At 47.5% G+C, this 26,516-nt stretch overlaps 1 protein-coding gene across 2 annotated transcripts in view; it reads right to left on the bottom strand.

Moving 5' to 3' along the window:
* Window positions 1-8,980: 8,980 nt before the first annotated feature.
* Window positions 8,981-26,516, bottom strand: part of Snx31 (sorting nexin 31) — a 36,892-nt gene continuing 19,356 nt past the window's right edge. The window contains exons 8-14 of one of the 2 annotated variants that reach the window (XM_027431490.2): window positions 25,104-25,173; window positions 23,029-23,121; window positions 22,297-22,500; window positions 19,516-19,629; window positions 18,958-19,035; window positions 11,859-11,915; window positions 8,981-9,697 (exon numbers count right to left, since the gene is read on the bottom strand). In XM_027431490.2, coding sequence (XP_027287291.1) covers window positions 9,605-9,697; window positions 11,859-11,915; window positions 18,958-19,035; window positions 19,516-19,629; window positions 22,297-22,500; window positions 23,029-23,121; window positions 25,104-25,173 — 709 coding nt within the window. In that variant the 3' untranslated portion in view covers window positions 8,981-9,604. The remainder of the gene's footprint in view (window positions 9,698-11,858; window positions 11,916-18,957; window positions 19,036-19,515; window positions 19,630-22,296; window positions 22,501-23,028; window positions 23,122-25,103; window positions 25,174-26,516) is intronic. The other variant, XM_027431491.2, reaches the window with a different exon arrangement.

Below are 26,516 nucleotides of genomic sequence, written 5' to 3'. Positions count from 1 at the left end.
GCGGGGCCGGCCACCGAGGTGGAGCCCGCGCGGGCGGGCCAGAGTGGCCGGGAGCCGCGCAGCCGCGCGCCCCCTGCAGGCGGGAGGCTCGCACGGCGGCTCGGCGAGCTCTCCAGCCCTGGGCGCTTTCACCTCCTCGTCTGTAAATACGCGTCCGTCCCGCCTCCGCCAAGTAGAAGTCTCGAAGGCAAAAGCAAATTCGCTAAGTGCCCACGAGCATTAGTTTATTAGTTTCTGGCAGCGGAGGGAGAGATGTTTAAAAAAATCCAAACTCAAGGGGCCGGAGAGATGGCTCAGAGGTTAAGAGTACTGGCTGCTCTTCCAGAGGTCCGGAATTCAATTCCCAGCAACTACATGGTGGCTCACAACCATCTGTAATGAGATCTGGTGCCTCTTCTGGCACGCAGGCACAAGACTGTATACATAATAAATAAAAAAAATCCAAACTCACATATTAGTAGCAAATAAATAGCTGAGAGTCCTACTCCTTGGGATATGATCCTGACGGGTTGTTTATTATTCGGATTGAACGCTTACACTTGGCTTACCATGACCTGTGTACAGTCAAACCCGAAAAGTGGTGATACACCCACTTGCTGGCACGTTCTTTCACACAAGACACTTTTCTCCCGTTTTTTGTTTTTTTGTTGTTTTGTTTTGTTTTGTTTTTTCAGTTTGTCAGCTTCAGTCTTACGGCCAAGGAGACCTCTTCTAAACACTCAACCGTTCCCCCTCTGGATTCTAGCACCATCCTCCCCACCAAATGACACTGTAGGGTGTGGTCGGTTCAAGGGTTCAGGCTAAGTGTTTTCCTGGCCATGTCAAATAAATGTTAGGATTACTGTCCGACTTGAGGAAATCTCATATTTCCTTCACTTAGGATTGGAGAGACAGCTTGGTTGGTAGAGGAACTTGTATTGCAATTCCCAGAACCCACATAAAACGCCAAGCATGGTGGCCATATGTTGTAAGCCCAGTTCTGGGGAGTGGGAGAGAGTTGGATCCCAGGGGTCCCCCTGGCTGGCCAACTTGGCCTATTCATGGAGCCCCAGGCCTCTGTCTCAAAATCAAAACGGTTGGCTCTTGGGATATGACACCTCTGAGCTCTAAGTGCCAGTGCACATATATGTACACACAGACACATAAGTATTTGCACATGTGGGCACACGCACACACACACCGACTCTAAGACCAGCGCAGGCAATTCCCAGTGCTGTAAAGCATCGTAGGTAGAATACTTAACATTTACTTGTTCAGGGACTAATCATAAATATTCTATAAATTGTTGATACATTAATCAATCTGTCAGTGGCTGAGTTCATAATATCTTCATGTATGCCTGAGCACGGTGTCAAATCAGTGGATAATTTAAATGGTAATTATATTCATGTAACGTATTCTTCCCTGGTTGTCGCATCAGACAACCTGAGAGTTTATTGATTGCTTACGTTCTAATTTATCTTTTGTTCTTCGTGAATTACGGCTTCTGATCAATAGGAGGAATTTAGGGATAGTGAAGACAGGTTTTTTTTTTCTTCTTCTTCTTCCTTTGATGAGATTTAGGAAGTGAACTGAAAGTTGCATGTGTCTCATGGCTCCTCCGTGTCACCGCAGCTGGGTACTTGACTCGGTGGACACTGAATGTCTTCATAGATGTATTTTTACATCCCAGAAATCTCTTGATACTTACTGGAAGTGACCATAAGTAACAAGATCACATCCTCCTAAATGCAAACTAAAGAGTCTCTTACCATTTTCTTGCTTAGTCGAGCCCCAGAATGTTTGGACGACCCCTCTACCCAACGGTGCCGATTCCCCAGGAAGAATTGCTTTGGAAATCTGAAGAGAAAGCAACCATCTTTTGGTGGTGTTGTTTTGTTTGGTGACAGGGTTTCTCTGTATTGCCCTGGCTGTGCTGGAACTCTTCCTGTAGACACCAGGCTGGCCTTGAACTCACAGAGATCCACCTGCTCTGCCTTCTGAGTGCTGGGATTAAAGGTGTACGACACACTGCCTGGGATGAGAAAGTAACCATTTTTTTAAGGATTTTATTTATTTTTATGTATACAGTCTTGTGCCTGCATGCCAGCACAGGGCATCAGATCTCATTCAAGGTGGTTGTGAGCCACCATATGGTTGTCGGGAATTGAACTCAGGTCCTCTGGAAGAACAGTCAGTGCTCTTAACCTCTGAGCCATCTCTCCAGCCCCGAAAGTAACCACCTTAACCAATGGGAGCTGAAATATTAACTTCACAGAACACGTGGTCATGTGAACACATTTCCAGAATCCCTTCAGGGGTTTGAAGCCCGGTCTGTATAAGAGAGGACAGTACCTCAGTTTCCTATTGTCAATGGTAACAAACCGCCACAAATCTAATTGTTTAAGTGATTGCATTAGTCATTTTACAGGTCACGAGGTCATACGTAGACAATTTAGGGTGACTCCACATCTCAAGACCTTTAGATAATCACTCTTGCAAAGCCCCTTTCTGGTGAGTGGTGGTATCTGGATAAAATCTAGGCGCCTGGGTGTGCCTGGAAAGGATTATCTTGATTAAATCAGCTGAGGTGGGAGGGTCTGTCCACTGTGGGCAGCCCCATTCCCTGGCTGTGACCTTGGGACAGGGAACTGAGCAGAAGCAGGCATCTGTTGTTCTTGCTTCCTGACGGTGGATACACTCTGACCAGGGGAAACAAGAGTCCAGGCTGTGCTGATTAAGCCATCCTACACAGTCTCAGAAAATGCAGAGGACTTTTTAAAATAACCACAACCCTCCGGTTGTGACCAGTTCTCTGTGCAGAAAGAGATGTGTCTAGAATGGGGAGATGTTTTTAAAACACTCGGGACTTGCAAAAGAAGAGACCCATCACTAGCCAGGCTTGGTGGCGTATGCCTTTAGTCCCAGCTCTCGTGAGTTTGAGATCAGCCTGATCTACACCGTGAGTTCCAGGGCAGCCAGGCTTCCAAGAGAGCCCTGCAGAGTTCCAGGTCATCTTGTTTCTTGTAGTACTGTAGAATGACCAGGAGAGGGAGACATGCTCCTGAAAAGAGTAGCTCCCACAGGTCTCTAAACAACTGTAAATCAGGTTGTGAGGTGTGAAGGTCCCTGGGTTCCCAGAACCACAGAGCAGCAAGCCACTGAACGTTATACTATAGCACGCATTCATCTGCACCAAATTTGGATCCTTCTCTGTCCCTCAAATCTTTGAAACACATAAACCACAAGAAAATACGTATACCAGACAGCGTCTTTGCAAAACTGGAAAAATTCAAAGCCAAGAGAATAGAAACCAGAGCTACTAGAAAGTGTCTCAAGCCAAACTTTCAAGATAAGACCGCTCTCCCTTATTAATTACAAAATAGACATCTTGGGACTTGATTTTCTTTTAACTACAAAAATACAGCTGGAACCCTGGGAAGAGGAAGGTTGTTTTCCTTGACACACCAGAACCATCCCGGCTTCACCACTGAGGAAACGATTCCACAGGAACACAGATCCTGTCTGGCACTAATTAACTTCCCTCCCACGGTTACACAACTGTCTCTGTGAGCAGTTCCTTCTGGGAAGGTTTAAGCCAACGCCCTGCAAACCCTGGACAGGTGATTTGTGAGACACTGGGCTGTGGGGGTGAGAACTACCATACATGTTGATAAGATGAAAGATTTGTTCCAGGAGTTGCCTTATGTAATTGTGCCAGCTGCTCAGGAAGTGAAGGTTTAGAAGGGAGTGTTGCAGGAGCAATAACTACAGGCTGGCAAAAATCCACTTGCCACCAAACCCGCTGACCTGAGTTCAATCCCCAGGACTCACACGGTGGAAGGAAAGAACCAAGTCCCACGGGTTGCCTCTGAAACTTGTGATGCACACGTGTGTGCACCTGCTTACACACACAATAGATAGATGATTGATAGATACATGATAGATAGATGGATAGATGATTGATAGGAGATAGATAGGGAGAGACCCTGGATACCTGTACCTGTACCATTTGGGCATGGTCACAGGTACCTAGAGGGGTAGGATAAAGAGCGAGGAGAGGAAGCGTTCCTTCTCTTTTGGGGTTCAGGCCAGTTCTCGGAGTGGACTTCTGGGAGTGGACTTCTCCCAGTGCCAAATCTGGTTATTGGCTCCTCGTGTGAGTATCCCTTCTTAATAAATTACCAGTTAATAACCTATCCCATGGTTGATCTTGTTCCCTATCAAGATAGATGATACATAAGTGATAGATAGATAAGTGATAGACAGACAGACAGACAGATGATAGATCATAGGTGATAGACAGATAGATGATAGGTAGGTGATAGACAGACAGATAGATGGATGGATCATAGGTGATAGACAGACAGATGATTGGTAGACACATAGATACATTTGTTACATGGCATCCAGAATGAGAGGATCCTTGACAGTGACCACAGATGACTTTCAAAGAAGTTCACAATGTCACGGCATATCCATCCGTCCTCTCGCTCACAAGGAATGGTTAAGACACCAGTGAAAACTCACATGGTTGGTTTGTATCATCCCCCAAATCCACACGGTGAAACTTAGTGACCAGTGTGTCAGTATCAAAAGGTCAGGCGTTTAGGGAATGGTTACATCACAAAGGCAGAGGCCCTCTGGATGAAATGTACACCTGGAAGAACCTGAGGGCCATGTCCCTTCCTTCAGTCTCCTCAGCCGTGTGGGGATGGGGAGCAGCTGCCTTCTGGGAGGCAGGGAGCACCCGTGGGAGATGGCGATCTGTCAGCATCTTTGTAATGACCTTCCCAGCTTCCAGAGCTCTGAGAGGGACACATCTGTGTTTTATAAATTATCCAGTCTTGGCGATTTTCTTATATTAAAGAGAAACTCCTCATCAAAGTACAGCTGCACCACACTAGGCTCAAAAGGCAGGGGCACCCGGAAGCCACCTGCACAGAATAACCGGTTACAGTGTTTCCTAAGCATGTTTTATTCTGTGGGAGGACACAGCATACTCACCCTTTCCTTGGCTCACTGAGGACAGGAATGAAGTTGCCCCTGAAGGGAAGGCGCTCTGTCTCCCACAGCCACTCTCTGCTGGTCTGGTTGGCATTGCGCACACAGCTCACCAGGCAGAAGGATAACTGAAAAGGCATTCAGGACCGTCCAGGTGCTTCTGTCCTGAGTTTGTTGTGGTTTTTCCTGCCATTTTGTATTGTAGGGTCCTTCTCTTGCGTGTTTTCTCATCAAAGCTTGAAGTCCATTTGGTTTTCCACAAATTTAGAACATTTAATGTTCCTTAACCTCACTGTGGGGATGACCTTAGCATCATTTCTAACCGAGACACTGAACATAAAATCACTGCTCACAGAGGGTGGGCGCAGGAGCCTCAGACCTGGGAACAGCATCAGAGCTGGGAAGCGGCATCAGAGGCAGGCTGGAGCTTCAGGCCTGGAGCAGGAGCAGCATCAGTGAGAGACCCGAATCCCAGCCCCTCAACTGAAGAATGGATGAAGAAAATGTGGTATATTTACACAATAGGATAATACTCAATGGTAAGAAACAATGACACCCTAAAACTTACAGGCAAATGGACAGAACTAGAAAAAAAAAAAAACAAAACAAACAAACAAAAATCCCCAGTGAGGTGACCCAAAACCAGAAAGACAAACATAGTATGTACTCACTCATAAGTGGATACCAGACATAAAGCAAAAGATACACAGACTACAATCCACAACCCCAGAGAAGCTAGAGCCCTCTTCCAGAAACAGATGGAAACAGATGCAGAAACCCACAGCTAACCAATGGGCCAAGCTCCTGGAGAACAGTCAAAGTGAGGGAGGAGCAAAAATATGAACAAAGGAGTCAAGACCATGATGGGGAAACCCACAGGATCAGCTGACCTGAGCTAGTGAGAGATCAGTGACTCAGGTCTGACAAATGGGGAACCTGCATGAGACCCAACTAGACTCCCTTAATACAGGTGACAATGGTGTGGCTGGGACAATAGATGAGGTCACTGGCAGTGGGTCCAAGATCTAACTCTAATGCACAGACTGACTTAGTGGAGCCCATGCTATATGGAGAGATGCCTTGCCCAGCCTAGACACAGGGGTGTGGGGGTGGGGAGGGGCCTTGGTCCTGCCTCAAGGAGATGATGGGACAGACTTAGTAGACTTCCTAGGGGAGGCCTTACCCTCTCTGAGGAGCAGATGGGAGGTGGGAGGGGAAACTGGGATTGGAATGTAAAAAATAAATTAAAAAAAAAAAAAACCACACACACACAAAAAGGGTGGACGCAGGCTGCAAGTTCTCAACATGCTAACACGGACCACGAGACAGCAGTGGGAGGTGCCCCCTCTGCAGGCAGAGCCCACCATGCTCCCCTCCACAGGAGTCCACTGCCTCAGACAATGGGGCTGGCCTCAGTTTAATCAGTGCCCCCCTTTTTTTCTTTTTTGCCCCAATTAAGCCTTTGTGAGATTTTCAAATTTAAGTTTACTCATGATAGTTATTTTGCAATGTAAACCAAAAATTTAAAGAATGTATGTGGGCACGGTGGTGCACACCTTTAATTTCAGCACTGGGAGGCAGAGGCAGGAGGATTTCTGTGAGTGCAAGGCCCAGTTGGTTTCTATGGAGAGTTCCAGGTCAGTCAGGGCTACATAGTGAGACTTAGTCTTATAAAAAAAAAAAAAAAAAAAAAAAAAAGGCCTATATCCAGATGAGCTGTTGGATAATGCAGACATGTAGTGATGTCAGAAGGAAAAAATGGCTGATGGGGACCTTTTTTAACAGGAACAACTGTCCCTCAGGATCCACGGAGGCTAAAATCCACAGGTGCTCATGCCCGTTGTGGAAAATGACACGCTTATTGCATGAAACCTTCCTGCAGCCTCCACATATGTTAAATCCCCTCTGGGGCACACATAGTAGGAGTACACAGCAAGCGCAATCAGAAAGGGCCCTGTGCCGTACTTGGGGAACAATGCTGGGAAGAGTGAGGTCTATACAGGTTCAGGACCCCTCGATGGATGAAGGTGCAGAGAAATCCATGCTGCTGTCTACGGATCCGATGGAAGAAAGGCAGGAGGGCGCATGCCGCAAATGCCCAAAGCCTCCAGAGAGTGCAAGCTGTAGCCTACCCTGCTCCGGGGTGGCCCTGGGGTGGGCGGGAGTCTCCATACAGCCGGGATGGTGGGGCTCACCCAACGGCTAGCCCCGGGACGGCTCGCCCAGGGCCTGCAGCGGGGCTGACCGCTCCAACAGATGTGACTGCAGACTCAAGAACCCGTGACCAATCTTTAGATTCTAAAGTCCGCCCAAGTCCTAGATAGATGCTGGGATCAGAATGCTGAGTTTTGAGGCAGGTGCTGCACGCGGATGATGATGACGCAGCGCTCAGGGCAGAAACTGCACACAGGGGCTGGGCTCGCACTGCTGGTGAGCCGCCAGGACGCCCGTGGTGTAGCAGGCACCGTTTCCTCCAGCCCGCTATGCACTCCCCTAACTTAAAACTCCACGTGCTTTGTTTGAGACGGCACTCGCTGTGTAGCCCAGGCTGGCCTTGAACTTGTGATCTCTGTGCCTCAGCCTCCCGAGTGCTGGGATTACAGACAGGCACCAGCCTTAACCTGAGGCTCCGCCAGCGAAGAGCATCTTTGCCGGTTTCCCAAGGCCCAGTCTCTTTTCCATCCCTGACTCATCCTCCCTTCTGTGAGTGGTCCCCTGCCACGCCCCACTCTGTATTCTCCCTCCAGGGTCTCTCTTGGGGCTTGCCCGAGAGCCCCCCAGCTGTCCTTGGCGCACAGTTACCACACAGTCTCTAGGATGACTTACTCTCCTATGCTGAATTGAAACACAAAAGGGGCATCAGATAAATGTTTTCAACCTACAAAAACAGTAATCGCATATGCTCAATCTTCTAATCCCAGCACAAACTCTTTGTTTCAGGCTCTGTACCGGCCTGTCCTTGGGGTTCTGACAGATATGCCCTCAGCTGCAGCCACTAAGAGCACAACCTGTGTCTGTTCACTATGTTCCCTTTTAAAAGGGCCCTGCCCACCTCCCATCCCTCTCTCTCTCTCTCCCTCCTTCCCTCCCCCCTTTTTATGATCCCTTTCCCTAATTAAAAAAAAAAAACCCTCTGCTTGAACCCCGTCACATGGCTTCTTTCTCTCGTGTGTTGCCTTTCTTAAATTACAACAACTGTGTCTGAGATGGCCCCTTACACTGCGAAGGATCCTAACGACTCTTAAGTTACTGAAACAGCAGAGATGCTTCGATGAGACCCTGTCCCTGTCCCCAACACACCAATCCGCCCAGTGGGGGTGATCTGAAATGTCTCTGCAGAGATCCCACTACAGCCTAGAACACAAACTCAAACCCTTAACCAGGAAGCTATGCCTATAGGCATTGATTTCTACATATTAGAGGGCTCTTACGGAGTCTACATTTCAAAACACACACACACACACACACACACACACACACAAAATTTTCATCAGCAAACTATTCATTAGATAGATGTTCCATTTATTTCACAATTATCTAGCTCAGAAAAGGACATTGGAATATTACACTCTTACCTAGTTATTTTTGCATATTTATCTTTCCCTCTTTACCATGCTCTTAATTCCGTACATAATTATGTTCATCACTGTCGTACACCAGAAGCTGTATAAGGAAAAATATTGTGGAAAAAATACGCATTTGTAAAGCTAAGCGATTTATATTAGATGTCCATGCGGGACTTTATCGATATCCTAAAGAAAAATATTCCAGTTGGCATGATGATTATTGGTTAGAATTCAGTTTTGTTTTTAGTTACTTGTGTGTGCATGCCACATATGTGTGGGTACCAGAGGAGGCCAGAAGAGGACGTTGGAACCTCTGGAGCTGGGGAGATGGCTGTGAGCCGCCGCGTGCATTATGGCACTCAAACCCAGGTCCTCTGCAAAAGCATCAAATGTTTTTAACCACTGAGCCGTTTCTCCAGACCAAGAATCCAATCTAAGAGTGGCAAACAATCTCTGTGAGTTCGAGGCCAGCCTGGTCTACAGAGTGAGTTCCAGGACAGCTAGGACTGTCATACAGAGAACCATTGTCTCAAAAAAAAATTTTTTTAATTAAAAAAAACAGGAGTGGATACAGTCACACAGTGAGAGGACTTAGGCCAAGGCAGCTAATACTTTGGGGTCATCTGTGTCAGTAGTGTCAGGAGCAGGTGAGGAAGTGGGTCAGAATTTAGCATCTCTTCCTGCTCTCTGGATAGGTCACAGGAGCCATAATTTCCTGAGCTGGTGGATCTACCTCGGTGCCAAATGCATTCGTATGGTTTAGAACAAGCGTTTTATCCTTGCAGTATCAGAACATACAAAAGGTCACGGAGCTAAATACACGTCTACCCTAGAGGGAAAACAGAACCAACCTTCCGTTGGTGGATTTGAACCTGCCACCTGCCACTTAAATCAATGCTAGAGCTTTGGTTCCTACACCGTTTCAATCCTGAGAGTTACAGAGGGTTACAGATAGACTGATGAACACTGGGCACCTCAATGGCAAAGAACGTGACCCCCAAACTCTGGCGCTGTCTTAAGACAGCCCTGAAGACGGGTTAAAAGATGAGACCCCTTCAGAGACCTCCTTCCGTCAGGGTCCCCCAAACACACTCGTCTTCAGCTTTCTTCATCTTGCTTTTTCTCAGAAAATTAAAATAGTCTTTCTGCTGGAAAATAAACAGAGAGTTCGGAAATGTAAACTAGAGGAAGAAATGTCCATAACGACAACAAGAGAACCTCAAGGAGGTTGAAATAGTATCAGCAGAGCAGCAAAAGGTTACATCTGTCTTAACAAAAGTCACCTTAAAAGGTGTGTTAATCCTTCACTGGGGTAGGAGTGGGGACAGCGCCCCCTGCTGGCCTGCGCAGGAAGCGTCCTGGGCTGGGGGTCCGCCGACCCACACTGACTCCTGCCTGCCTGTTCTTCCCACTGGTCCAGAGTCGTGAATCCCAGGTCTGCTTGTGCACGGAAGCACAGACTTGAAAATGTCGTGTAAGGCATTTATCTGCTTCCGGTACTTAATGATCTCTCAAAGCAGGTGTGTATGTGGGGTGTGAGTGTGTGCATGTGAGTGTGTATATATGTGGGGTGTGAGTGTGTGTGAGCATGTATATGCCTGTATGTGTGTGGTGTGTGTATATGTATAGTGGTGTGTGTGTATGGGGGTGTGTGTATATAAGTGTGTGTGACATGTGTGTGTGGTGTGGGGAGATGTGTGTGTATGGTGTGTGTATATGTATAGTGGTGTGTGTGTGTGTGTGTGCCTGTGTGTGTGTGCCTGTGTGTGTGTGAGTGTGTGTGTGTATGCCTGTGTGTGTGTGAGTGTGTGTGTGTATGTGTATATGCCTCTGTGTGTGTGTGTGTGTGTGTGTGTGTGTGTGTGTGTGTATGTATATGCCTGTATGTGTGAGTGTGTGTGGTGTGTGTGTGTGTGGTGTGTGTGTGTGTGTATGTGTGGTGTGTGTGTATGTCGGCCCATGTGTTGTGTGTATGCATGTGTATGTGTGTATTGATGTGTGTATATGTGTGTATGTGTGTGTGTTGGGTGTGTGCAGGCCACCAGGTGCACACCTGGAAGTCAGGGGTTAACTTCTGGAAGTAGTTTTCTCTTTCCATCTTGTTGTGGCCTGGCCTCTAGTTTTCTGCCTCACTGTGTGCTACCCAGGCAAGCTGGCCCTTGGGCTTCTGGCAAATTCTCCTGTCTCTGCTCCAAACTCACGGAGTTACAGGTGTGCGTGCGCCACAGCCAGCCTCGTCATTGGTTCCCGGGATCAAACTCGATTCTCTGAGCTTGTGTGGCTGGTGTTTACTCACTGCGCCACCTTCCTGCCTCTTACAGCTACAGTGGTTGTTTGTTACTGGTGTGTGTGTGTGTGTGTGTGCGCGCGCGCGAGAGAGAGAGCGCGCGTGCTTGCACACTTGTGTGTGTGCGCAGGTGAGCGTGTGGAGGTCAGAGAACAGCTTTCTCCAGTCAGTTCTCTCCTTCAGCTTCGGGATGCAGGGATGGGACTCTGGTCACCAGGCTGAAGCACCAGGCACTTTTAACCATCTCACCACCAGCCCTGTGCTGTTTTCCAAACTCAAGGCACCTCCTGCATTTACATATTTAGGTGTGTATTTCTATATGAGGTACTTGTACACACACACCAGACCCTGTAACAGGTGCTAGGAAACCCCAGTAAAATGCTACTGACAGGGTGCCTTTATCTCATTTACCTACACTGGAATTTGGACACGGAAAGAAGGGTTTCAGGCTAATTAACTAAGGACACAGTTCTGGGGTCAGAGGCCCTGCTTTCTTCCACCACTGATTTCTGATCACCTCTGGGCAAGTCACTTAACCTCTCTCTGCTCTAGGTTCCTCCGTGGATTTGCAGCTTGCAAGAGGATGAGAGCATTAACTTACTGAAACCTGCACACAACAGCTGGGCTGGGACTGAGTGCTTAACAGCCTTACCTCCCACCAGGAGTCTTTCTTGCCCCACAAAACTAACACACAGAGAACTTACAAACTTAAAAGCACCTTTGTACTGCAGAGAACCAGTGAGACTGAAACACTCAGATAAACCAAACCCCAATCTGTAATTACAAAGAGGATTTTCCACCAACGTGCCAGATGAAGAAGAAAATCACAAAGGAATTTTGTGTCCCTTGTCCTGAGCCCAGCTGATGAAACAGGTGGTTCTGGGACTGGCCTGTCTGCACAGGGGCTTCTAAGAAGCAGTCAGCTACCAAACTTGTGCTAGAACGACAAGAACTTGCTCAAAGGAGAGTGAGGAAAAGCATCCCAGTTATAACACATGGATGGTGACATTTTATTCACAGACCTGGCTCAGTTGGAACGGCTGCTTCTTACTTCTGCCTTGTTCTGGAACCTCGATCTGCTAAATAGGTTAGCAAAATGTTAGTGCAGCCCAGGGAAGCCAGCACATGAACAATGCATCAACTGAGATGCCCCCCTCCACAGTCATGCTCTTACTGACCCTTCAGCTGCTGGTCAGCAGGTGAGCCTGCCTTGCACCTGCACACCTGCCTGGCATCTGCACACCTGCCTGCACACCTGCCTGCACACCTGCCTGCACACCTGCCTGGCACCTGCACACCTGCCTGACATCTGCACACCTGCCTGCACACCTGCCTGGTACCTGCACACCTGCCTGACATCTGCACACCTGCCTGGTACCTGCACACCTGCCTGGCACCTGCACACCTGTCTCATATCTGCACATCTACCTCCAATCTGCTTGCCTGCCCTTCCTGTGGCAGGAATGAAGTCACCAAAGTGACAGGGAGCTTCAGGTCTAACACTGGTGGCTGCCTATGGAGCCTGTAATTTAACACAGCTTTTGAAAGGATTTTATGGGAAATAAAACGTACTGCTAAATCCTGAGCTCATCCACACAGCATTAATGCATGCCCTGACACAAAGCCAGATGGGGCTTTGCACAGTCAAAAGGCATCATTAATCAAGTCAGAACCAGAAAAAGGCATCATTAATCACATCAGAACCAGGCTACAGCTCTGGGCTGGGCCTCCGCTGCATAAGGTACATAGTTAGGGGCCCAGAGGAGGCAGGTGGCCATCTGGGCTGAGGACAGGGTTCGCAATAATAATAATAGTTATGACATTGTAGATCACACTTGGTCTTGTGCGAAGGCATATACTCTACCAGCGGGACTACATCCTGAACCCTTAGCTGTTATATTTTTAATTTTATTTATTTGTGTGTGTGTGTGTGTGTGTGTGTGTGTGTGTGTGTGTGTGTGTGTGTGTTCCATACCATACACATGGACATCAGCCCTGAGAAGTCATTTCTCTCCTTCCAACATGCGGGTCCCAGTGATGGAACCCAGACTTATTAGGTCTGGCAGCCAGTACCCTTTACCCACTGAGCCATCATGCTGGACTAAATCCCTGAGCTTTTCTGAGACAGGGTCTCGCTATTTAATTTAGGCTGGTCTGTACTCTGCATAGGTCAGGTGGACCTGAAACTTTCCATCCTCCTTCCTGGCACTGGGGGGGTTTCAAGGGAACTATTTGCACAGAATTTGATGGAGGGGAGGGGTGGGGTAAAACATGAAGGAGTGCGGGACTCCCAAGGCCTGCCGTGAGGGAGGAGGGTGTATAGCAGCCGTAGCCTTTGTCAGGGAGAGATGAAGCCATAGAGACCCGCATAGACCAGGTGGGAAAGAGAGATTGGGTACGTATCCCTGGCAAGGACAGAACTGGGGGATACGTACCCAACCTCTTTTCCCACCTGGTGACCCATGGGAAACAAAGTCACGGAGCACCCAAAGGTCTTCTGTGGGCACGGACCAGGGTGGAGGAGTGCCTGGCACCCCTGGTGAATGCTACGTAGCTAGTCAGAGGTTGGGGGGCAGGCTTCTGGATGCTTCCCCATGGGAAAGAAATGAACTATTAAACAACCAGGAGCTGTACACCTCCCCAGCTGTGTCTAGCCCTGCACTCTAACTGAAGGACCGAAGAATAACTTGCATCCTTAAGGAGGGATGCAGGAGTCTCACAATTCACACCTACGAACCCAGTGGCCAAGAGTCACTCACATCACAGGCCTGTGCCTGCCTTCGAGGGGCTGGTAAATGTAACTTCTAACAGGGTGTTTTGTCTCTCCAGATAAAACTGTCATCGCGAAAGAAGATGGGCAGAAAGGAAGATGCCAGAGACTCCAGCAGCCTCTGGGGTGGTTGGCTCCAGGCTGCAGAGCCAGAGGCATGAAGTCTACTAGAGACTTCTGAGCCTCCTTAAGGACAGGGGTCATTGTTCATGCTTCCCAGGTATGCCAGCAAGAATGTGGATGTGATGGCCGGCCTGGCATTTATAAAGAGACGTAAGTTCACACTGAAGGTAAAACAGCAGGAAGTCTCTAACTCCACTGTGGTACCACAGCCCCGCCCTAGACTAGGCCTACCTGAGCTTCTTATACATGAGGGAGAAGCACCCTTCTCTTTTGTTTAGGACACTTGCTGTCTCGGTTGGGCTTGGTTTTTGTTTTGTCAACTTGACAGGAACCTAGCTGTATCTGAGGAAAGGTCACCTGAGGAAATGCCTTCATCAGACCAGCCTGTGGGGCATTTTCCTGATTAATGATTGATGGGGGTGGGGGCAGACCATGGTAGGTGGTGCCACCCCTGGACAGGTGTTCCTGGGGTGTATAGGAAAGCAAACTGAGCAAGTTGTGGGGAGCAAGCCCCATGGTCTCTGCTTCAGTTCCTATCGTCCCCCACCCAGCTCCAGATTCCTGCCTTGGCTTCCCTAATGGAGCTGTGAGCTGACATTAACCCTTTCCTCCCCCACGTTGCTTTTGGTCACTTTTATCACAGCCACAGGAACTTAACCAAGACTCTAACTTTGTTTCCTGACTAATACACTTTCTTTTAAAATAAAACATCTTGGCCGGGCGTTGGTGGCGCATGCCTTTAATCCCAGCACTCGGGAGGCAGAGGCAGGTGGATCTCTGTGAGTTCGAGACCAGCCTGGTCTCCAGAGCGAGTGCCAGGATAGGCTCCAAAGATAAATCTCAGGCCTGTGTGTAGGAGGAGAGCTTTAAGAATGCTGTATTCCCACACTCACTCTGGTTTATGATTAATATTGGCTTTAAAATTCTAAATATGTGGGACTGGAGAGATGGTTTAAAGCAGCCGCTGCTCTTGCAGAAGGCCTGAGTTCAACTCCCATCGCCCATATGATGGCTCACAGCCATCCACAACTCCAGTTCCAGGGTGTTCAATGCCTTTGTCTGATCTCCACGGGCACCAGACACACATGCAGTACATATACATACATGCACGCAGGCAACGCGCCCATACACGTAAAGCAAAACAAATAAACCTTTTACATTTTCTAAGTTATTCTTTGTGAGTGTACATTTACACCATTCTTCACTGGCGATTGTTTGACTCAAGTTTCCATCATCTCTGTGGTGGTGAACTGCAGTCCTAACATCTGGGAGGGTGAAACAGGAGACTAGCTCTAAGTTCAAGTCTAGCCTGGGGTACAGAGCAAGACTCTGTCTGCAAAGAAAAGATAACGACCTCTTATAATCCACATCTCAAGGTTTACTTGTGCTTTGGATTTTGTGTGTTTGCTGTGTGTGCATGCCTGTGGAAGCCGGCCCAAAGCTCATGTGCTCAGTCTTCCTCAATAGCACTCCACATTCTATATTGAGGCCGGGTCTCCGGCTGAATCTGGAGCTTTCTGTTTCAGCTAGTCTGAGCTCGCTCTGAGGATTCCTGCCTCCACCTCTTAGGCTGGGATCACAACAGGGCTGCCACGCCCGGCCAGCGTTTTCTGTGGGGGTCTGAGGAATCTGAACTCACGGACTCATCTTCCTGTCCCAATCCTTGCTTTTGAAATCATTACATACACTAACAAGACTATCATATACTAACAAATTTTGATTTGACACCAAAACGTCTTCGCCTTTCCATTCCCTCTAAGTGGGAAAACCCAGTCAGTGTTCCTGGGAACTGTCAGTCAGCATTAACTGTGGAGCTCTGTTGGTTAAAGTTCTCCGGGCTTTTCCCCTTTGCCCCGGATTCTTCCCGATTATCAAACCTTTGGACCCAGAATCTGCCTCACTAAGCAGACCTGTCTGCCTTAGTCGACAGAGTTCTGTAAGTGGTATGTGTTCTTTCCACGTGTGTATTTGCCTGGAAAACAAGCAAATGCCACTGTCTTGCATTTCTATCGACACTTTAAGCCTCAAAATGACTGTGGTCCACTGTGCTCCATGAAGAGGCCCAGTACTGAGCCGTGAGTTCACAGGGCTCAGTTAGGCTGCCCCTGGGACGCCTTTTACTCGAGGCTTTGTGGGAGGAAACTCAGCTTGAAACATGGTTTGTCTTTGAAGGCAGTTTCTTTCCAAGAACCAGAATAAGCTGTAAACAAATAAATAAAATAAATGATGGGATCTCAGCAACGAAACCCGTCGACTATTTTGGCGAACCAATCTACGCCTGTCGGCTAAAGCACCGGTTCTGATGTTTGCTGGAATAAATGGTAAGTTTCAAGGGCTGTGCAAACAACAGCCGTGTGGCGGGGTTGGTTTTTTTACTGAGCTGGCTCCTTGCTATTCACTGTCCAAGTACTTCCTGCATTAAGTGGCCACTGTTTTATTCTTCTACATCTGAGGTCAGCCTCTCTTTTTAAAAAAGCCTCCTCCAGTTAATTACTTCTCATTCTTCTTTAGAATATCACAATCGTCAAGCCCAGGAGAGACTGCTGTGCCTGAGAGGGTGGATTTTATTACTCTTCTCACAAAGAGACTCCTTCATCCACGGCTCTCCAGTACAACTTAAACAGTTCAGTCACCAGGAGGCAGCGGATTTATTTGCCCTAAAAAGATATTTTTGGATCCAGAAGAGAAATAAAGTCCAAAGCACAATTGGTTTGTTGGTGGCAAGGGGTGGGGGGTGCTGTAAAGATCGATGGCAAAGATGCCACCCATCCACTTATAAAGAATTAAATCTAGCCGGGCATTGGTGGCACAAGCCTTTGATCCCAACACTCAGGAGGCAAAGGCAGGTGGGATCTCTGTGAGTTCAAGAGCAGCCTGGTCTACAGAGAGAGTTCCAGGACAGCCAAAGCTACACAGAGAAAATCTGTCTTGAAAAACAAAACAAACAAACAAACAAAAGCAAAAAAAAAAAGAATTAAATATAAATAAAAACATTAGGGAAAGTATTCCAATGTTTTCTGTTGTTATTTTTAAAGATGGATGTATGGGCCTAAGATGGCTCAGTGGTTAAAAGCACTTGTTGCTCTTGCAGAGGACTGGGATTCAGTTCCCAGCACCCACACACAAATATCTGGAACTCACTCTGTAGACCAGGCTGGTCTCAAGAGATCCTCCTGCCTCTGCCTCCCCAGTGCTGAAATTAAAGGTGTGAGCCACCACCGCCCAGTGATAAATCTCTTTTTAAAGGATCAATATAACCTTCTGTAAAAATTTACCAACACAAGGGTTGGAGAGATAGCTCAGGGATTAAGAGCACTGACTGTACTTCCAGAGGTCCTGAGTTCACTTCCCAGCAACCACATGGTGGCTCACAACCATCTGTAATGGGATCTGGTGCCCTCTTCTGGCCTGCACTGTATAGTGTATACATGATAAATAAATAAATCTTTAAAAAAAAATTTACCAACACAAATGTCCATCAACCTGTCCTGTCTTATTTGGAACATGGTTATATAGTAATGATAAAATAATCAGAAAAGTCTAGAATCGAAGATGCATTCTTGTTTTGTATTACAGTGTATGCACCAAGCCTTTCTAAGTTACTAGGCCTTCGATGGAAAGATGCATACCAGAAAAATAAAGTTCATTTGGAGAAACAAACAAACAAACAAAAACTGTCCTGAGAGTTTCTTTCACCCTGTGGCTTCCTGCTTGGTAGACAGGAAGTGTCAAGGAGCTATGGATTCCCTCCAGAGAAAACTCTATAGAGATTTTTGAAGAGCATCTCTGCTCTGTTAAAGATCTCCTCAAAATCCTGACTTAACAGGAGGTGGGGTAGCAGAACACACTTGATGTGAGCACTGGGACTGAAGGTGTAAACCAGGATTCAGGGGAGGGGCTGGGTGGATAAAAGAAAAAGTTGTATGAAACTCACAACCATTTTTGTTGTTGCTATTGTTTGCTTGTTTTTGTTTTTGAGACATTGTTTCTTTATGTAGCCTTGGCTGTTCTGGAACTCACTCTGTAGACCAGACCAAGCTGACCTTGAACTCATAGAGATCTGCCTGCCTCTGCATCCTGAGTGCTGGGATTAAAGTCATATGCCACGACTGCTGGGCCAAAACTCACAACTTTTTTTTTTAACCTGGCACCATTTTTTTCATTCATTTATTTAGCTCATAAATAAAGTCAGGCACAATTATGATACACAATACAGAATGTTCATAATGGCATGGCTAAATTAAACCAATTAACATGTTATATCACACCTATTCATCATTTCTGTTTTGAGAACATTTAAAGTATGCTATCTCACAACTTTTAAAATATAGCATATTGTTATCAACCATATTTATCATGCTCTCAGTAGACCTCAAGACTTCACAGAGTCCATGCCTCTTGTCCAACTGCAGTTTTATATCCTTAAACCAATCGTTTCCCCATTGTTAAAAGACACACATTGAAGCCTAATAGCCACAATTCTGTTCTCTGTACCCATAAGTTCATCATTTCTAGGTTACACATAAAATTGAAATTGTGTGGAAAAAAAATAAGTGACAAACTCACAACTTTTCAAGCTAATTAAAAATATATAATTCAAAGAAGAAAGGGAATTTGGGTGGAGATTATCCTGCATGGGTGGACAATGCCTTCCCTGGAAGATCCCCTGAGAAATATATTACATGAAAATCTCAGTGAGGAGTACATGATCCCCCATGAGATTGGCTAGAAGAGCCCCAGAGGTCCCCAAAACAGCCTAGGGTATCACCATTGCTCCTGAATGTTCACCATAAGTAGACAGCATGACCCTACGGCTACAGACTCAACGCACTTTGGTTGCAGAACATAGAAAAATCAAAACTTCCTCCCCACTGGCTACCTTCCAAGGTGTCGGTAGGAGCAATGCAGGCCGGAAAGAAAAGCCATCAGGAGGTGGACCCTGCTTGCTATAAAATGGACCTTGTGTCCACTGGTACAATAGTGATGTGAAGGTTATGGGAAAACCGACTGCTTTCTGATTGGATTTCAGGCCTGCTCTACAGGGTGGAAAAATCTCCTTTTACTGCTTCTCACTACTGCTGTCTAGTTAAAGTGACCCAGCCAAGCGTGTAAGAACTGCCAGGACCCAGGCTCTCCCCAACAACTCTGCTAACACCGGCAGGTGCTAACTTCCAGGTGAATTTGGTCTACATGTGCTAATACACACGAGCCTATCTCAGAGTTCTTACCATTTCTGGGTTCTCCTCAGCGAGCTTCGACATCTTCTCTGAGATCATCTTCTTCAGGCAGCTACTCAGGAAAAAAGCCTATGAAAAAAAGCCGGGAAAAAAAGATTACTCTTAGGCCAGGCGTGGTGGCACACGCCTTTGATCCTGGCACTTGGGAGGCAGAGGCAGGAGGATCTCTGTGAGTTTGAAGCCAGTCTGGTCTAGTGAGTTCCAGGCCAGCCAGGCCTTCATAATGAGACCCAGTCTCAAACAAACAAACAAATGAAAAAAAAAAAAAAAAACATGTCGTCAGAAAGAGCCCCAGGAAGCCTCTGGAACTGAGAGCGGAAATGAACCTTCTTCTCCTTTAAGTTCTTCATCTCAACTCAGAGCTGACTATCACACTAAATTCTTTGAACTTATGACCACGGTGACCAGGAATATAAAGCAAAAATAAAAACAAAGTATTTCAGCCCAATGCCAGGGAAGGACCCTGCTCCAGCTGTGCTTGGTTCATCTGAGCCAGCCAGTCAGCACTTTAGTGCAGACGGTCTTCACACGTCCGTCCTGAGAACTCACCTGTTTGGTGTACACAACAAACCACGGCTGCTGACTGTCCTCACTGTACTGAAATCTCAGCTCCAGGTTCTGGTTGAGAGTTCGCTGGGGCCCGTCTGTATCCAGTAGAGTTCCCTGCAGAGGCAAAGACACCATCAAAGCCCCCTTGAACACACTGGGCCTGATATCAGAAAGCCACCATTCCCCAAAGGCTGTCAGTCTCCCCAAGGAAGTGAAGGGACCAGCTCCCCATTTCGGCAGCCATGACAGTAACACGTGCTTGCCACGACCTTGCCTTGGCCACTAGGAGGTTAGGTGCCTGCCTCGTGGCAAGGAACCAATCAGAAGTTAGCTGGTGGTGCTATGCTTTATGGCTCTGGTGTGCTTTACGCACAAGTGCACAGCAATGACACGCAGAGCATAGCAACCACCCTGGGAGGGACTATGGGCCATAACAATCAGTTGACCAATCAACACAGGGCAAGCCCTCCAAGCCTGGAGGCACACCAGTCCTGAGTCTGTGCATACCCCTAGACACTCCCCTTACGCTGCCCTATAAGATCTCTATGCAGACAGTTCGAGCTTTCTTTTCTAGCCATCCGCCATGGTGGATGGATGGAAGGCCTGAGCTAACATGAGGTTAGCTCGTTAAACAACTATAATAAAGCCTCGTGCAGTTTGCAACAAGCTTTCGACTCCACCTGGTGATTGGGGTGACCGAGGTCCTGGACCGAGATCCTGGAGGCCTGAGCTTCCGGGGGTCTTACAGAAGGAAATGACACAGGAAGTGTTAAGAGAGGAGGAAGCATAGGTCTACGGGAAGAAACAGAATGGCTGTAGCCCAGGCTAGGCAGGTGAAGGAAGACTTCCTGGAAGGAAGGGCGTGTTAGGAGAAGTAGAAGCTGCCCACGTTTGTTGTGTTGTCTTTATTTTGTAAGAACGAGAGGGGGTGGTTCCTGGTAGAATAAAGAGTGAGAGACACAGAAATACACGGTGGCTCACAACCATCCTTTATGAGATCTGGTGTCCTCTTCTGGTGTGCAGACATCCATGGAAGCAGAATGTTATATACATAAAAGAAGAAGAAGAAGAAGAAGAAGAAGAAGAAGAAGAGGAAGAGGAAGAGGAAGAGGAAGAGGAAGAGGAAGAGGAAGAAGAAGAAGAAGAAGAAGAAGAAGAAGAAGAAGAAGAAGAAGAAGAAGAAGAAGAAGAAGAAGAAGAAACCCCTAAGGCATGAAGAGGCTGGAAGGTTGTTCACACTGTGAGGGACAGGGTGTGGCTTGGGCTCCAAGCAAGAGGGCTGGTGAGGAGAAGGCCCAGAGAGCCAGGCTAGAGGGGATCCACAAGGCTGTGGGTTGTATCTATGGCATCTCTCCCTGTTTCTCCTAGAAATGGAGAGTCAAGCTTCCTCAGGAAAGCCATCTCTTGCACTGTAGGCTGTCTCTGAGGAACCCTCGGAGAATGTTGTCGGAGAGAGGTGCACAGCCAAGCTTAGGTCAACTGCACAAATCGTCTGTGTCTTCTCGTTTGACTCTGAGTCGAGATGCCAACATAGAAGGTCCTCACCAGGTTCCCGTGGCCTGGGAATGGCCAGCTCTTTGGCTGCTGTCTTTAAAGTCTCTGCTTCCCTTTTCCTTTGGACACGTGAGGGTTCAACACTCATCCTTCCAACAACGGGTCTACTAGTGTAGGCATCTGACCTGTAATGGTGGCCACACCCTTTTGGGTGTGGCTTCAGGCAGATGGAAGCAGAAAGATAGGAGCTTGAGGTGTGGCTTTCCTTTGTGCACTCTTTCTGTTGGGTCATCGGATCAGTAGGAAGAGCAGGGAGACGCTCCGGCGGTTCTTTGTATTTTTCTGTGTCATTGTTCCCCCAATAAACACCCTTTTATCATTTAATCTTGGGTCTAGTGATATCATTTCATCCTTTCCTTACTACTAGAATGGGACGTATAGGTGTCTAGCACTGGCTAACAAAGAGCTTGACTCCCGTGGCTTCATGGATAAAGCCGAGGATTCCAGACTGCATCCCGAGGACACTGGGCATCCCTGAAGAGACTTGGCAAAAAATAGATGATAATGCGGTTTGAAATATTAGTCTCATAGCATCTGTGTGAGGAGCAAACTGGGGGCAATAGCTGCTCTCAGGTAACGCCGCAGAGAAAGTGAATAAAGGAAGTAAGCCCTACGATTACCCCACCCCTAGAGGAGTTTCTAGATACAGCCCAGGGTGGGAGAACCGAAAAGAAGACAGAGACCTGCTGAGGTGACAGGAGAAGGGTATGAAGCTGAGGTTAGAGTTTGCCGGTAGAACACCATGGAGGCTCCTGTAAAGTGTTTTGATGGGGGATGTCCTTCTGTGTATATGTTTCTCTTATTGGTTGGTGAATAAAACACTGTTCGGCCAGTGAAACAGGAAGATAGGCCAGACTAGGAGATGAGAAGGATTCTGGAAAATGTAGGCAGAAACGGTCACCAAGTAGCAGAGGAAGAGGTAACAGGTCCGGGTCCTTCTCTGGTAAGATAATACCATGTGGAAATACTTAGATTAATAGAAATGGGTTAATAATTAAGACAGAGCTAGCCAATAAGAAGCCCTAGTCATAGGCCAACAGATTTATAATTAATGTAAGTCTCTGTGTTTATTTGGGGCTGTCAAGGGTGGCGGGACCTGGCAGTGTTGGGCTGGACAGTGATCCGAGCACACGTGGTGTGAAGCTCTGAGATGAATCCTGTGTCTCCCCAGGAAGCACACAGAAGGAAACTTTGAATGACAGACAAAGCAAGGTGCCGGATACTCACAAGGAAAGTGACCTGCCAGCATTTTACTCCGCTCATCTGGAAAGCGATGTCCTGGGTCTGGCCATCGGGCAGAGTCACACAGCAGCTGATCTCGTTGTTACCGATGGAAAGCACAACCCCACAGCCGGGTTCTGGGTGGTTGCAGGTACAGGGGTCCAGTTGAATGTAGCCGTAGTGCCGGACCTCCTGGGACAGCTCCAGAAACTATCCCACGGTGGGGTGGAAAAGAAGGGAGAGACCACTCATCCTCAGTTACAGAGCTCACAGGGGGATGCTGCTGCTGGTGAAACCCACAGGGTGGGCTCACGGCAAAGCGCTTTGTTTCTAGAGCATACAAATGGGGCTCTGAGTCCCGCCTCCTTCCCCACTCTGACCCCTGACCCTGCTCCTGCTTGGTACTTGGAGCCAACATACTCGGGTATGAATGAAGACTGGATTTGAGAAAGCAAAAGAGTACATGTGATTTATATATAATCATAAAGGAGAATACTCTACAATTACACCACACTATGGAGGGTCTATATCAATTTAACTTGGCCGCAGACTGGACAGGATTTATTTTTTTTCTAGAATCCTTACACAATAAATTGTTACTAATTATAGGATCAGAAGAAACAGTGGAGGCGTTCTCATTTTCAGTGCTTGATGGTTTTGAACGATAGCAATAGCCAGATTCTAAAGTGTGCTGGAGTCGCTTCTAAGGGACGTCTCTTGGTACAATGCTTAACTCACCTTCGTTTGGTTCTCCTTCTCCTGCAGTGCCTTGAGTTCCTCCCTCTGAGCCTGTGTGGGTTTCACCCACTCTATTTCAATGTCCTGTACTGCCTTAAAACAACATAATTATATAATTAGCAACCTTAGTAGAAATGAATTCATCTGTATAAAGGGTTAAAAAACTAGACCTGAATGGATCTATATAAGGATTTGACAGATTATAAAGACTGCTTTTTGGTTGTTTTGTTTTGACGGGGTCTTTTTAAAACTTTACTTTTATTTTATGTGCATTGGTATTGTGCTTGCATGTATGTCTATGTGAGGATGTTGAGTCCCCTGGAACTGGAGTTGAGAGCTGTCATTCGGGTGCTGGGAATTGAACTCAGGACCTCTGGGGGAGCAGTCAGTGCTCTTAACCACTGAGCCATCTCTCCAGCTCAATATTAAGCCCAGGGTCTTAATATTGAGCAGTCTTTCTGTAGCTCAGCCTGGCCTTAAACTCCTGATCCTTTTGACTTAGCGCCCCCCCCCCCCCAGTGCCTGGATTACCAGAGTGCACCTCCACAGCTGGCCTGGGTCAATTAATTGAACAAATAGGACAAGATTGATCTACAGTTTGGTATAATTTTAATACTTGGCAAAGAAAGTTAAAGCAACTTCAATATCATCTAGTCAAGTAACTCCCAAGAGATTAACGTACAAAGCTCCATTCAAAGGCTGCCGCTCTTTAGAGGACCAGCCTTCAGTTCCTATCACCTGTGTGAGGTGGTGCCAGCCTCCTGTGACTCCAGCTCCAGGGATAACGCCTCTGGCCATCACAGCCTCCTGCACTTCCATGCACAAACCCACACAGGCACATGTACACATATGATTTTAAGAAATGAATTTTTTTGAAATGAATCTTTTTTAAAGTAGAAAATTAAAAATGAATATGTTGGGTGGCGGTGGTGCTCGCCTTTAATCCCAGCACTCAGGAGACCGAGGCAGGTGGATCTCTGTGAATTCAAAGCCAGTCTGGTCTACATAGCACCTTCCAGGCTATATAATAAGACCCTGTCTCTAAAAAGCAAAAAGTAAGTATACTGACAAAGCTATTACAGTTATTGTATATAAAAACAAGATAATTTAAGGGCTGGAGAGATGGCTCAAAGGTTAAGAGGATCTGAATTCATTTCCCAGCACCCACTACTGTCTGCGACTCCAGTTCCAGGGGACCCGACACCCTCACACAGACATACATGCAGGCAGGCAAAACACTAATGCACATAAAATAAATAAATAAATAAATAAATAAATAAATTTTAAAAATTAAAAAAAAAAATGGGTCTCATGAATTCCAGGCTGGCCTTGAACTTTCACCTATGAAGCCAAAGATGACTTTGTGTTTCTACAGGCGTGTGCCACTGCACCTGCTTTGTTTTTTCCTGTGTGTGAGTGTGTGCCTGTATGTCTGTATGCATGTATGTACATATGTATGTAGGTATGTACATTACATGTGTTCTTGGTGCCTATGGAGACCAAAAGAGGATGTCAAATCCCTGAAAATAGAGTTAGAGTTTCGAGCCACCATCGAGGGTGCTGGGAACAGCCCTACTCCTCTGCAAGAGCATCTCGTACTCTTGACCCCTGAGCGGTCTCTCCAGCCCCCACTCTAACCATCCTGAAGTGTACAATGAGTGGCCTGGAACACATTTAACGTTGTATAATCATAACCACTGTAAACACCAAAACCAATTGTTGTTCCCAACAAAGGCTCCAAATTGGAGGAGAGAAGAGGGACTCATGTCTTTAACCCCGGCATTTCCGAGGCAAAGGCAAATGGATCAGGAGTTCAAGGCCACCCTTGGCTCCATAGTAAGGCTCCATTCCAAGCAACACAAGCAAAACAAAACAACAATGACAACAAAAGGAAAAAAACAATGAAAACAGAAACATTGTACCCGCATTAAACAACAGCTGTCCTTTCATCTTCCACCCTCAGTCCCCGGAAACATCCACTTAGTGTCTACAAGTTGCCTATTCTACACAGGTTCTTAACCACTAGGGACACGTATGTGTACAGTCCCAACCCCAGTGGCCAAGGCCGACCTCACCTGCATATACAGCAAGTCCCCAGCGGCTCTGCAGTCCATCAGCATGGAGTCCAGGGCCGGGTCCAGGTACCTGCATGGTTACACGACCCTGGGTGACATGCCTAGGGATGTATCCAGGATAGATGTTCTAAAGAGCAATGGCCCTCCACCCTGGGAACTGGGTCCCCCTTTTCTCATGAACCGTATCACTGTACTTGCCTAGCATTTGATTTATTCCTGTGTTCTTTCCGTGTCCTTGTCCTGTCTTCTCTATATTGTGAGCTTTTACCTATACGCTCTAGAGTAAAGGTCTCTCTCTCTCTCTCTCTGTCTCTCTCTGTCTCTCTCTGTCTCTCTCTGTCTCTCTCTGTCTCTCTCTCTCTCTCTCTGTCTCTCTCTCTCTCTCTCTCTCTCTCTCTCTCTCACACACACACACACACACACACACACACACACACACCGAGCTTTAGGGGAATGGTGTGTATTCCTGTTCACACTTGGACAGCCTCTCTCTCTCTCTCTCTCTCTTTTCTCTCTCTCTCTCTCTCTCTCTCTCACACACACACACACACACACACACACACACACACACACACACACCGAGCTTTAGGGGAATGGTGTGCATTCTGCATCCCTATTCACACTTAGTCTCTGTCTTGGCCATCGAGTCCCGCAGCCCGCTCCCCACCGTAACACCTGCCCTGGCCACCTGCCCCACCCACTCCCATCCACACTCACCACCCTGCCCCTGGCCACCCTCTCCCGCCTCTGGAGCTGCTGAGGAAATGTCCCACTGCAGGCTTTCTGCTCCATCCTCATGGTGTGACTTCTCCTGAGCAGCCTTCAACCCTTGGGGCTGTAGGAACTGGATCATCCATCCGTCCTGCGCGTGTCTCAGGCCCTCGGTGGGACACCTCTGCTATCGTTTCCCTTCGGTCCCAACCAACTCTGCAAGCCAGCCATGCTTTCTCTGCCCCCTTCACCTCCTCCTGCTCCTGCTTACAAGGCCACTGCCTCCACACCCTCCTCCCTGACGTATCCTTTCTCTTAAAGCCTGCTCTACAGCGCCCCTCTTCTCTGGGCCCTGCTCCCCGGCCTGTGCCAGCACCCCTCCTCTGTCTGTGCTTTATCAGCACCTTGAGTTTATCCCCACCACGGCCCTGACCAACTTGTTTTGACACCAGATGTGAAGACCCAGCCCTCAAGCCTAGAGATGACCCCTTGGGTCTCAGCATAGTGACTTGCAAGTGTCAGGGGATCCGTGTCTCTCTGTGAGATGGGAACCACCACCAGATAGAAATTCACTGTTAAGTATGTGGCGCTCTGAGAATGGACAGAGATGCAAAGGGAAGAAATGGGTGGTGTAGAACTCACCGGAAGACAGAAGCAAGCAGCTCACTGTCTGGTGTGACTACAGAGAGCTGGATCAGACCA

Source organism: Cricetulus griseus, chromosome 10, assembly GCF_003668045.3.
Source record: "Cricetulus griseus strain 17A/GY chromosome 10, alternate assembly CriGri-PICRH-1.0, whole genome shotgun sequence".
NCBI lineage: Eukaryota > Metazoa > Chordata > Mammalia > Rodentia > Cricetidae > Cricetulus > Cricetulus griseus.
Note: the sequence above shows the minus strand (reverse complement) of the source record. Positions and strands in the feature narration are given on the sequence as shown.